Genomic DNA, 13,272 nt, shown 5'->3' on the forward strand with positions numbered 1-13,272 from the left:
AAGTGCACCTGGAAGTGCAGTCGCTGTAAATCTGAGGAGTAGATCTGAAATGAGGGGGAAGCGCTGCTAATTTTATCATCCAATCACATGCAAGCTAAAATGTGGTTTTTATTTTTCTCGCATGTCCCCCTTAGATATACAGCAAGTGCACTTTGGGGGTTATTTACAAAAGGCAAATCAGTGCAATGTGAAGATATTCAGAAAAGTGGCACTGAGAAAGCAGGAGCAGCATTTAAAGTTGTAAACCGCAGGTGCTAGGGTAAGAATTTCAACACATAATTAGCTGGGGAAGGTTTATTTTTATGTTTTTAACTTGTTAAGCCAAAAAAAATCCTGAGGCTTGAACACTACTTTGCATTTATTTATTTATTGGATTCCTCCAACACCACCCCCAAAATCTTCTTCGCTGACATCAGGCTGAAGAGGACTGCTGATTTCTGATTGAAAGTAATGGTCTGACTCTCGCAGCCCAGCCCCTGGGTTCAAGGCTACAAGGAGAGTGTTTGCCATCACCAGAAATTAACACGTCTGTATTTCAAATTTAAGTTATTTAATTGCGCAGGTGGATAAACTGTTAAAATGTGGGTACAGAAAACAAAGTTCAACAAAAAAAAAAACCCCCATTGGAGACCACCAATAGGTGTTATTCTGTAGCAAGAGGTGGATTGGAGGCATGATGAACGGACAGATGCACTGGTTATTCTAGGGGAATCCATTTAATTGTTGGGCTATGCTCCTGTATACTAAATAGAGGCTGAATATCATTGGAAATAGCCCTAGTAGCTGACCTGTGTGAAATACAAAGCACATCTTGAGCCACTAAATATTAAGTCTACATGGGTTTACCTACCCATCTCCTCTCCCTCCTAGGGTAGCCATTCCTGCCTGTCCTTGGTCCATCTTTATGGAGGTTGGTGCACAATGTGGTCCCGTTTCTACCTGCGGGACTTTGGACACTGTCATTATACCATCTTGCCCTGAAGAAGCAGTCTCTTCCACAAAACGCATTGCCATAATACAGAGATGACCCATAACAGACCCTTAAGTAATTGTAAAAGCATAGAATTTGTAGGTGCATGACCCAGATTTTGGGTGGTGCTGAATACATGAACTGTCATTTTTACATAATTTTATACAATAAAATGTATTTTAGACAATAACATGTGTGCAAAGTCCATTTTTATTTTTTTGCGGTGGACCATCACCTATGGGTGGCCTCCACCGTTATTTTGTTGATATACATTTAGGAGGTGGTACAGTGGGAGTACAACTAACCTATTGCCTGCTCACAGCTTTGGGTCTCTAGAATGACATCTATATGGCAACACCAGTGTTAAGTCTTAAACAGTGTTATAAACCCCTTCCTTAAAAAAAAAAAAAATTCAAGTCACACTTACCGCCACTGTGCATTCCGTTTTGCACAGAGTGGCCCCGATCTTCTGGTGTTCCCCAGCAGCACTGACAGCTCCTCCCTGCATCAAGTGTTTACATTGGAGAAGGCTCTCCGTACAAGTATGCTACCGAGTCCTACATCTGTGTACCTTCACACAAAATGCAGGACTTGGTTATTGGATTTGATCGACAGCAGTAGGAGCCAATGGCTGCGTTGCTATCAATCTCTCCAATCAAGAGCCAAGACAAACGGGCAGAGAGGAAGAGCGCATTTCAACCGAGGGAACAAACAGGGTCAGGTGAGTAAAACAGGGGGCTAGGTCAGCGTCAGAAGTTTTTTTCCACCTTGATGCATCAAGGTGAACAAACACAAGGGGGGCTTTACAACCCCTTTAAGGAAAAGCGCCCAGATGTACTGTTACATATGCAACTAGGACAACTGTGCAAGATTGGCCCTTTAATATAAAACAGCCACTGTTTGGTTCCAGGAAAGAAAACATGAAATCCTTTGTTGTCCCAACAAAGATATTTTTGCCCCACTTCATATAAAACTCACACTGATGTAAAATTTTGTGAAAGAAAGATAAACAAGGAAGATGGAAGTTATTATGCAAGCTAGAGGTTTCCAAGAATAACTGAAAAGCCAAAATCAATGAACGCTTTTGTTGGTCCACAGCAGCTACATCATCAACAAGCAGCATGGAGATCTGTTAGAGCCGTGGTCATCAACCCTGTCCTCAGGGCCCACTAACAGGCCAGGTTTTATGTATTACCTTGGAAATGCAGACTAGAATACTGTAATCACTGAGCAGCAAATGATATCACCTGTGATGTATTTACATTATCTTGCAAACCTGAACTGTTAGTGGGCCCTGAAGACAGGGTTGATGACCACTGTGTTAGAGAATACAAGACCAGGAAGTGCAACATTACTGAAGCTCCAATTTTGGCATTCACACTTTGGACTGCTTTCTCAAAAATCGAGCAGCAGTCCATGAGAAACATGGTAAAAAAAGTTTCAGCAGGACATTGGCTGAATGGAAAAATGTTATTACAGCAACTCTTATTTCTCAATGATGACTGTTGGCCGATGCAGCAAAAAAAAAAAAAAACACTTGAACCTGTTGAGCTCATGCAATGGTTTAGAAACATTGTATGATTAAATACAATATAGTCATTAAATTTAATTTCAAGATTCTAGTGCGATACATTTATTCTGAAGTCATTTGTGTTGAGTGCGATGTGGTCTGTCATAATCAGAAAGACCTTTGGGGGAAAAAAATAAATAAAAGGTTGTCCAGTGTAACCCATTGTGTAGGAATACTCTGCCTGTGTCCTGTACAATTAAGATACCGATGTCCTCATCTGAAGACAGCAGCTTATAACCCATGGTCAATATTTAAACGGGTCTGTGTCTTGTACAATTAGGAAAACAAGACAGATATTTTCTCCAAACTTCAGTCAACAAGCTTTGCCACTTTAACCTTCTTTTCAGTTCTTGAATCCTGGTATGGTCTTTGGTTGTAGTCCCTCCAAGTTCTAGCAGATATGAATTTAGAGAGATGTCCACCTCACTTGCTGCCCAGATTCATTAGGTGGTTATTTATGTAGGGGCAAATCCACTTTGAAGTGCACTTGTAAAAGTGCAGTCGCTGTAGATCCGAGGGGGGACATTCAAGGAAAATAAAAACAGCACTTTAGCGTGCACATGATTGGATGATAATATCAGCAGCGCTTCCCCTCAGATCTACAGCGACTACACTTCCAGGTGCATTTGTAGTGCAAAGTGGATTTGCCTTTTCGTAAATAACCCCCATAGTGTATACCTGCTTGTGATGCAAATAGACAAAGTTGAGTAGGCTACTTACCATTTGAAAATAAGTGCCATTACAGTACACACAGATGACGTTTAAAAAAAAAAAAAGAAACAAAAAGATTTAATGTCAAATATAAAAAGCACAAAATACATTGAGGGGAAAAAAATAAAATAAACCAAATACACAAAAATAAGCAAAGTAGTCCCAGTTTATTAGAGACAGGCACAGTTCTCACAAAAAGTTTATTCTCATAAATCAGAGAATGCGTCTAATAAAGGTCACTATAAAAAGAGAAAATTCAGCTTCCAAAATATATTACAGTATATATCCAAATCTGAGTCACACAAACCTTTTCAGACTGAAAAGCACATATGCAATCAAAATATACCATAATACAACAATCCTTTCATTCATAAACCAAAACACATTCTGGCATAGGTACTGAACAATGCAAGCATAAGATTAATGGTAAACATACAGAAAAATCTTACTTGCACGACCACCATTCTTCAAATGCAGTTGTGCAAAAAAAAAAAACCTGCAAGTTTTATTTCCTAGAAAACTCAGATGACAAGTATTGTTGCAGTACAAAAAACCCTCATTACAAAACGAATTTCCTTTGCTAGATATATATAAAAAATAAAAAGGCAGATATGAAGTCATCCAACTGAAGTGCTAGTTTAGAAGTTATTAAAGTAGATGTTCGACCAATTTTTTTTTTTGAGATTTTGTAGTAAAAAAAAAAAAAAATAAAAGATTAGAAACTCATCAGGTTTTACTTCTATCCAGAACTTTGATACTAGAACTACTATCCGGGAGACAATTTAACCAGACAACAATTAGAGAATTAGAGGCAACATTTTATTTTCCCAGCAGAGTATGGAAAGGCTTGCACTTCTGTCAATTATTTGCTGCAGGTCCCTGTTGCAGATTCTTATTTTCTGTAACTGCTGTCACTGTGAAAGGGAAGGAAAATCTCTCCAGTGAATGCCCGGATAGCAATAAAAAACCCTGACAGAGGTTCTAATCCTTAAGGTTTTGGCTTGAAATATACTTTTTTAAACTCTGGGTAAACTTGACTTTTTCCATGCATCGCAATTAAGATTAATAGATTAAAATAGGGCATTGGTGGCTATATCATAGCTGTCATTGTTTCAATACAAAATACTCTGAGAGTTAAACAGACTTTAAATTACAGCACATTGGGATACAGTGTATTAAAATAGAACTAGGAAAACCTTTACCCCCCCCCTCCACATTCTGGATAGAGCAAGGGAGGGTTAACCTCTGTCAGATTCTTTGTTTTTTGCACCATCTGTGTCACTTCCTGTCCCATAGCCAAACAGGAATTCCTTGGGGACCCCCAGGTCACCAGAACTAGTGTCTCCATGGGAAGATTCCCCCTCAATAACTTTTCTGGGGACAACCCAAAACTTGGCATTCTCTTTACTTTTATTTTTAATAATGGTAAGCAGGACAAATATTGAGAGTGAATCTCCTTAAAGGCACAAACATTTATAAGCAATCTAATTGCACTCCACTCTATCCAAAGCGATAGAAGGAAAAAAAAAAAGGTTTTGCCTTTAGGTATACTTTAACTAAACAAAGTTACAAAAACAGCTAAAGTCATTCACAGAATGTAAAAACACTTCACAGGTTTAAAGAACACCACCCCAGTCATAAAATGAGCATAGTTTACATCACATGTTTGTTCCACAAATCACCTTCTTTATTCACACTGCAAGATGGCCAAAGAGTGTTGCTCCATGGCAATGGCAGCAAACTAGAGGATATGCATTCATTATAAAAACATGTGATGATACGGATATGCATCATTCATTATAATCATGCGACGATAACATATTGTAAAGTCCCAAAATCATGCAGACCCAGCTCTAACCGATTACATAAAGATAAAAAACGATCCACAAGTTAAAACTTAAAAAAGGAAATCTCAAAATACACAAAGGATGGTCACATAATTGGGGGCGGGGCCAATAAAAAAATTCTTAATAGCCGATGGATTTCCCTGTGCAGCCAGCACCTGCTCACCTCAATGTTTTTTTCACTTTCTGGAAAACATTGTGAGAAGCAGATACTCATTGCACAGGGGAATCCATTGGCTGTAAAGTGAAAGCCAGCAGCTATTAGGATTTTTTTTGGCTACCCATTATCACGTGACCCTCCAGTTTTGGATGATTTATATGCCCATCAAATCTGTTAGAACTGGGTCTATGTCAGTTTGATGCTTTTCAATAGGTTATCAGTACATGAAAGAATATGCATATTATCCATTACACTATAGTCCCAAAGAAGCATGAGCATGTGAAAAAACACTGACCACCTTGCAGTGTAAAGAATACATAATTTGTGGAACATATATGGTATACATGATGTACACCATACTTATTTCATGACCTTAAATAAGGGTTTTACATTACAGAAATACATTTTGCAATTTTATAGTTTTTTCCAATATATCTGCTCTAATATTCAATACATGAAAAGGATATTCCCAGGACAGACTGCAAACTGGAGCCAGAAGATTTTAGTTTGTGAATATATAATTTTAGAAATGACTTGCCAAGGCACAAACATGAAGTTTACCTAGTGAACACAACTCCTCAGAGAAAGCATGTCCACCAAGCCAAGTGCTCACAGCTTAATCAAATGAAAGCTTTGGCACTATGAACTACTAGGCCTCACCAACAACAGACCGTAGAGAAAACTGCCATATTCCTATATATCACCAGTCATTTGTTATAACCCTTTTATCCTTTTGAAGTCGTCAGTGAATGAACATGAAGGTCTCTGTTGTAATCCTGTAGAGGATTCTGAACATGAGGATTCCTTTAAATAAGCATCATAAATAAAACAGCATCATTAGTGGTTGCCAAAAATCCACAATATATTCACTCCAGATAAACCAAGGTTGACTCTCCTAGAGTTGGAAAAAAAAAAAATGAAAACCGTAAAACACAAATTCAGCCACTGCATGATACTACTTAAAAAAAAACAACAACACTTTAAATACACACATTATAGAACACATTTAAATACAAAATGTTACTATGTACACAAAAAAGATCTATATATTTTGCAGGCATGAGGTCTACTCTGCACTTGTCAATCTGGCTCATCACAGAGTGGATACAGCCATGGTGAGACACCGTCTGTGTTCAGCGTTTGATGCCAAAAACACTCCATCTCAGGAGTATAGGTCATGAGACAGATCTCTTGCCAGCACTTTACACATTGAAATTAATGGCACTTGGGCTGCTTTCACACCGAGGCACTATAGCACTAAAAATAGCGCCTGTAAAGAGCTTCTACTCTCACTCCAGTGTGAAAGCCTGAGCGCTTTCACACTGGAGCAGTGCGCTGGCAGGATGCCAAAGAGCCGGCAAAGCGCTGCGGGCACTTTTAACCCTTTGTTGGTCGCTTGCAGGGTTTAAACGCACCCTGCTAGAAGGCGAAAAGCTCTGCAAAAATAATGGTAAAGAGCCACTAAAAAATAGCGGAGCTTTACCGCCGACGCCTCCAACGCCCCAGTGTGAAAGTAGCTTTAAAGTGGATGTAAACCCTCACATATACCCAGCGAAGTGAACAGCCTCAAATAATACACAGAGATGAAACACAACTCCCTACATAAGTTTTACATGTATATCTGCTGTCTTCAGCTTTATATACGTGTAGAAAGTGCACGTCCTGTTAGAATTTTCTCTTCCTGATTCACCTGTGGGTGTGGATTCTTGCCATACACTGAGACAGCTGATTAAAGACACCCCCACTACACATAAGCAGAGACTTGCAGAGCTGTGTTGTGAACAGTGGCGGCTGGTGCTCAAAATTTTTGGGGGGGCGCAAACGAAAAAAAAATAAAATAAAAAAAATTGCAGCCTCACTGTGCCCATCACATGCAGCCACTGTGCCATCAATTGTCACCACTGTGCCATGCCATCAAACACAGCAACTGTGCCATCAATTGTCACCACTGTGCCATGCCATCAAATGCAGTCACTGTGCCATCAATTGTCACCACTGTGCCATGCCATCAAACAGCAACTGTGCCATCAATTGTCACCACTGTGCCATGCAACACAGCAACTGTGCCATCAATTGTCACCACTGCCATGCCACCAAATGCAGCCACTGTGCCATCAATTGTCACCACTGTGCCATGCCATCAAACACAGCAACTGTGCCATCAATTGTCACCACTGTGCCATGCCATCAAATGCAGTCACTGTGCCATCAATTGTCACCACTGCCATGCAACACAGCAACTGTGCCATCAATTGTCACCACTGTGCCATGCCATCAAACGCAGCTACTGTGCCATCAAACGCAGCCACTGTGCCATCAATTGTCACCACTGTGCCATGCCATCAAACGCAGCCACTGTGCCCCTCAATTGTTGCCACTGTGCCAATTGTCACCACTGTGCCCCATGATGCCACTGTGCCCATTGTCACTCACCACTGTGCCCCATGATGCCACTGTGCCCATTGTCACCTCTGTGCCCTTTGTCACCACTGTGCCCCATGATGTCACTGTGCCCCTTTCCCTGTAAAAACCACTTACCTGTCCTCCCTCGATGTCTTCTGCCGCTGTGGTGAAGCTTCAGCCAATCAGGTTCCTGATAACCTGATGTGCTACATTTGCCTATATGTCTCAGTTTAATTCTCCCTGCTTGCCATTGTGATTACTATCCGGTTATTGAAGTGCTAATGTCCCCTCACTATTTCTAAAGGTTAATTGATCTATTGTGTTGTGTGAAGGAGATCTGTGTTTAAGTGGCTTGTGTTAATTATTCTGATTGCTTCATTGTGGTAATTATCTCTCTATATGAGGGGTCGAGTTGTCTAGTTAATGTATTCAGTACTCAGCGTCATTGATGTCATTGTCTAAAGAAAATGTGTTTTCAGACTCGGCTCCGTCGTGTCTGCCTATAATCTGTATGGAAGCCCCAGTGTGAGGGGGGCGGAGATTTGTCATTGTAACAGTTTTGGAAATGACATATAAGCTGTGTGTTATAACATTAAACTCTGTCTTGTTCTAGCAGTAAGTCTGGACTAATGTGTGGCTTAATGGGCGATCTCAGGAATATCCCTCCTAGTGGAATATTGGGTGATGTTCTTATGGAAAAAGGGACTCCGACGGGGATATCATACCGATAACGTCACACCTGATATCCGGGAACCTGATTGGCTGAAACGGCCTTTTGTCTTATGCAAGGAGCGCAGATTGCCTGCGCTCCGAGTATAGACATCTGAGAGCCGGAGAAAAGCCTATCAGAGCCGCTGGCTTTGATAGGCAGTTCCCCTCAGCCAACCAGCTGCCGCTATTCGGGTAACCGGCGTCCCGCGTCCGGTTATATGAATAGACCAGGCAGCTGGCAACCAATAAACATACATTCGTGCATTTATGCACAAATGTGTGTTATTTGCGAGAGGGGGTGGCGCTGCAGCGCCCTCTATAGACGGCCGCCAGAACTGCGGTTAAAATGTCAAAATGACATTTTAGCCGAATAAAAGTTCTTAAAGGGCCCGTTTTTTTTGTTTTTGTGACTGTGGGAGGGAGGGCGGCGCCCGTGCGGCCCTATGGACGGGCCGCCACTGGTTGTGAATAGACCAGCTCTCTGCTAATCTGTCTATAGCACCCACCCTGATAAGATTTAGGCTGATTGTGTCACAGTCAGAATTTATCATGCTCATAACAGAAGAAAGCCAGGAGTCCTCAGTTTTGTAGCAAGCAATGCAGAGTAACAAGGTCCTGTACCAAACGCTAAGATATGGTATTTACAGGAAAAGCCCAATTCTTCATCTTAATAGTACAGGACACAGGCAACATACAGTTCCTTGAAAAGGGATTCACACCCCTTGAGATTTCCACATTTTGTCATGTTATGACTAAAAACAAAATGTATTTTTATTAGGATTTTAAGTGATAGACCAACACAAAGTGGTACATAAATGAAGAGGAATAAAAATGATAAATGGTTTTAATTTTTTTTTTACAAATAAATATGTGAAAAAGTGTGGTATGCATTTGTATTCTGCGCCCCCCGTCAATACTTTGTAGAACCAACTTTTGCTGCAATTACAGCTGCAAGTCTTTTTGGGGATTTCTCCCATCAGCTTTGCACATCTAGAGAGTGACATTTCTGGCCATTCTTCGCAAAATAGCTCAAGCTCTGTCAGATTGGATGGGGAGCGTCTGAACAGCAATCTTGCTACAGATTCTTAACTGGATTTAGACTGGGCCTGTCTAACATGAATATGCTTTGATCCAAACCATTCCATTGTGTCTCTGGCTGTATGGTTAAGGCAGGTGTCTTGCTGGAAGGTGAACCTCTGGTCTATCACATTAAATACATTTACATTTTTGGTTGTAACATGACAAAATGTGGAAAGTTTCAAGGGATATGAATACTTTTTCAAGGCACTGTATTTATACACCATGGGTCATCCAGGACATGAATACAAAGAGCGAGCAAAGAGTTGAGCGGAAGTTCCACTTTTAAATAGAACTCCGCTTTAAATACCAGTTAGCTGTTACTAAACTAATTGCTATGTGTATAAAAAAAAATTAGCTTTTGGCTATAGCACACAGATACTCTACCCACCCCTGAATTAAATAAGGATTTAATATAATGGAAAAGTAACACACATTCCATTGAAAGGCCTTATTCACTGGGCCAAATTGGCCATTATAGGTCAAGTATCTTGCAGAAAATTATAGCAGGGATCCCAGGTGTGTACAAACAGCCATGGCTGGGCAGGCCATACCAAGCAATGTCAGTTTGTCTGCCACTGTCCGGAAGTAATCGTACAGGGAGCGATTAGCTGCACTGCAGAGATAAATAAGAAGCTTGTTTGTCGTTTGCATCAAGGGGTGATAATAATATGCCCCTAAACGGAGGTAATCACTTTCTCTGCAATTACTTCTGAACATCAGAGGACAGCTGCAGAAAGCTTGTCATTGCTTTAAAAAAGGCTTTCTGGTCACGGCTGTCCACATACATCTGGGCTCCCAGCTGCAGTTTTCCATAAGATGCTTGATGCACCATGAACGTGTGAATGAAGCCTAAAGAGTTCTCTTTAAATGTACAGCAGGGTTTTCATGGATGCAAAGAGCATAGGAGCACAGTAACAAATGGGTATATCATAGTCAGCTGGAAGCTCTGCTCATTTGAAAAACAATCTCCAATTAGGCCCCTTTCACACAAGCGATCTCTCAGTTTTTAAGGCAGACCTGATCGGAAGGTCCATGCATTCCTATGGACAGGCGAGTGTAAAACGGACTTGTGTCAGTTTACACCCGCTTACCTCTGCATATGATCCAGTCCACTATAAGAAAAACAAAAAAAGCAAATGGGATCCATCCTCTTCTGTTTAGGCAGATCGGAGGATAGTCAGGTGTAAATGGACAGAGGAGCCCGTTGCCTCTATCCGTGTCCGCTTTGGAGAAACTGACACAGATGTATGAGCAGATTTCTCCTGATTGGAACAGAATCTGCCCCATAGTTGTATAAATACATGCAAGACTGGAGTGTGGCTGCACTTACCCAAGCATCCCTGATTCTTTGGTCTTTATTATATACAGGAACATTAGTAACGTATGATATAAATTGTTCCTTCCCTTAAAATACAAAAGAAAAAGCCTTTAGGTAATGCAACCATAGGTGCCCATTTCATAAGCTTTCATAAGACACAGTACAAAATATGGACTTGCAGGTCACCTAGCAAAAGCTACATCTAAATAAAAATAAAAAAGGCAACAGGTAAAGTGAAAAAAAACAACACACACACACACACACACACACACACACACACAATTTAGGGCCAGTTAACATCAGGATCTCACTGGTAAATTTGAGGTTTTAACTCGTGTTACTGTACAGTGCGCTTTTGTAGCCGTACGGTGCACTTTCAGCCCATTTGAGGCATAGGCTGCATATCCCCCAGGTATGTGGAAAAAGTAGTGCATGAGATTTGGTAACCAGTTTGTGATCAGCGTTTGGGGTGCCGTCAACAATACACTGGCACCCGCATGAAGATCACAAGGGCAGTGCATTCAAACATGGTTCGGGAAATGTGAACGCTCCTTTCCTGTACTGCGTTCTGGTGTGAACTGACCCTTACAATAGATGTGAGAGATTACAAGTCCAAACTGTTGAATGTTGAAGAAAGTGTTTCCAAAATACTGGACTTTTTTTTATTTAACCTCAGCTCTGGAAGATTACATGTTTTTGCTATTCAGCACTGCGCTACTTGAACTAGAAATTATGCGGTCATACTGTACTAAATTTTTTTTTTTCCAAAAACACAAATGGAGCTTTTTTTTGGTGTTTTTTTTTTTGCAATATAGATGTAAAAAGACCAAAAAGTTTGGAAAAAAAACAAAAAATGAAATATTGATTCTGCTACATGTCTTTGGTAAAACAAACAAAAAAAAACAATAAGGTGTATATTTCTTGCTTTGTGTGAATGTTCTAGCTTCTACAAACTGTGGTATATTTGAAAATAGATCAATGCTGATGTACCGACGCCTTCTCTCGTTCGAGGCCCTTAAAATGGCAGGACAGTACGAACACAAATTTAATAAGTAGTATGGAGAGAGTTTTTTGAAGTTGCAATTTGATTTTTTTATAAAAAAAAGACATTTTATTTTCATTATTTATTTTTTACACATACTGTCACCAGCACAGTACAGCGCCATAAGACTGGTGAGGCGGTGATTCGGTGCACTGACTGACAGTATTGGGAAAAAAAAATAAAAATGTATAACTTTTTTTATAACATACATTTTATAAAAGTGATTCAGTGTCACCATAATAGCACTGTGCTACTCTAAGGGGGTGATCTAGGTTTTTTACACGTTGACATTACAATGATAATCATTGTACCAAAGTTTTCAACTTTCATGACCATTGTGATTACTAGTGATCTGTGTTTGGCTACAGCCAACGACATAGTACAGGGTGCTGTGTGGCCCAGGTACCATGTAATAGCTGTGGGTCAATCACAGCATAGGAAACAGCTGTTATGAATGAACTCATTACATAATTCATTCATTATGATTAAAGGTACTTATATTGCGCCGTCAATTTACACAGAGCTTTACATATAAAATGTACATTCACATCAGTCCCTACCCTCAAGGAGCTTACAATCTAAGGTCTCTAACTCGCATACATATACTAGGGCCAATTTAGGCAGAAGCCAATTAACCTACCAGCATGTCTTTGGAGTGTGGGAGGAAACCGGAGTACCCAGAGGAAACCCACACAGGCACAGGGAGAACATGCAAACTCCAGGCAGGTAGTGTTGTGGTCGGGATTTGAACCAGCAACCCTTTTTACTGCTAGGCGAGAGTGCTACTCACTACACCACTGTGCTGCCCCATTCATAACAGCTTAGCGATCACATGGCCACAGGCATCGGGATTCACAAACCGTTGTGCCTTGTGGTAAAAGTACTGTGAGCAGTGCTTAAAATGAGGGCTGAATAAATAATAATAAAAAAAAAAAACACTCCACACACATTTCATACTCACCGAGCTGTGGAGGGAGTTTGACGCAGCTGGCTCAGGCTCTCAAGGGCACACAGAGCCTGACCCAGCTGCCAGTCAGGCATGTGGGTAGATCCCAATATTGTGGAGACCCCTACATAGATTGCCGGGCTCTGACATCTAAATCTGTCACAGGAGTGCAGAACTAAGTGCACTCTTGTGACCTACAGAAGTATGGCGAAAAGAGCGTTGGCCAAATTTATCTTATTTAATACTGGTTGTATTAAATACTATACGTGGCGTTTGTCAAGACCCGAGTTACACAAATATGCAATACCATCTTTTGCCTATGCCTAGAGCTGGCAATAGAAAGGCAGCATGTTAAAAAGTGGGAGTAAACTCCCTTGGTTGATTTTTACCCATTAGGTAAGCCTATAATAGGGCTTACCTATAGGTAGAGTAAATATCTCCTAAACGTGCACCATTTAGATAATATTCACTTGAAGCCGCCAGTGAATTCTCCGGCGCATGTGCTCTGAAGCAACAG

General features: G+C 40.7%; 1 protein-coding gene across 2 annotated transcripts in view; it reads right to left on the bottom strand.

Moving 5' to 3' along the window:
- Positions 1 to 3,399: 3,399 nt before the first annotated feature.
- TMEM209 (transmembrane protein 209) overlaps positions 3,400 to 13,272 on the bottom strand; it is a 44,576-nt gene continuing 34,703 nt past the window's right edge. For both annotated transcript variants that reach the window (XM_040343260.1, XM_040343261.1), the window contains exons 14-15: positions 10,780 to 10,853; positions 3,400 to 6,150 (exon numbers count right to left, since the gene is read on the bottom strand). In XM_040343260.1, the coding sequence (XP_040199194.1) occupies positions 6,093 to 6,150; positions 10,780 to 10,853 (132 nt within the window). In that variant the 3' untranslated portion in view covers positions 3,400 to 6,092. The remainder of the gene's footprint in view (positions 6,151 to 10,779; positions 10,854 to 13,272) is intronic.

Source organism: Rana temporaria, chromosome 3, assembly GCF_905171775.1.
Source record: "Rana temporaria chromosome 3, aRanTem1.1, whole genome shotgun sequence".
Classification (NCBI taxonomy): Eukaryota; Metazoa; Chordata; class Amphibia; order Anura; family Ranidae; genus Rana; species Rana temporaria.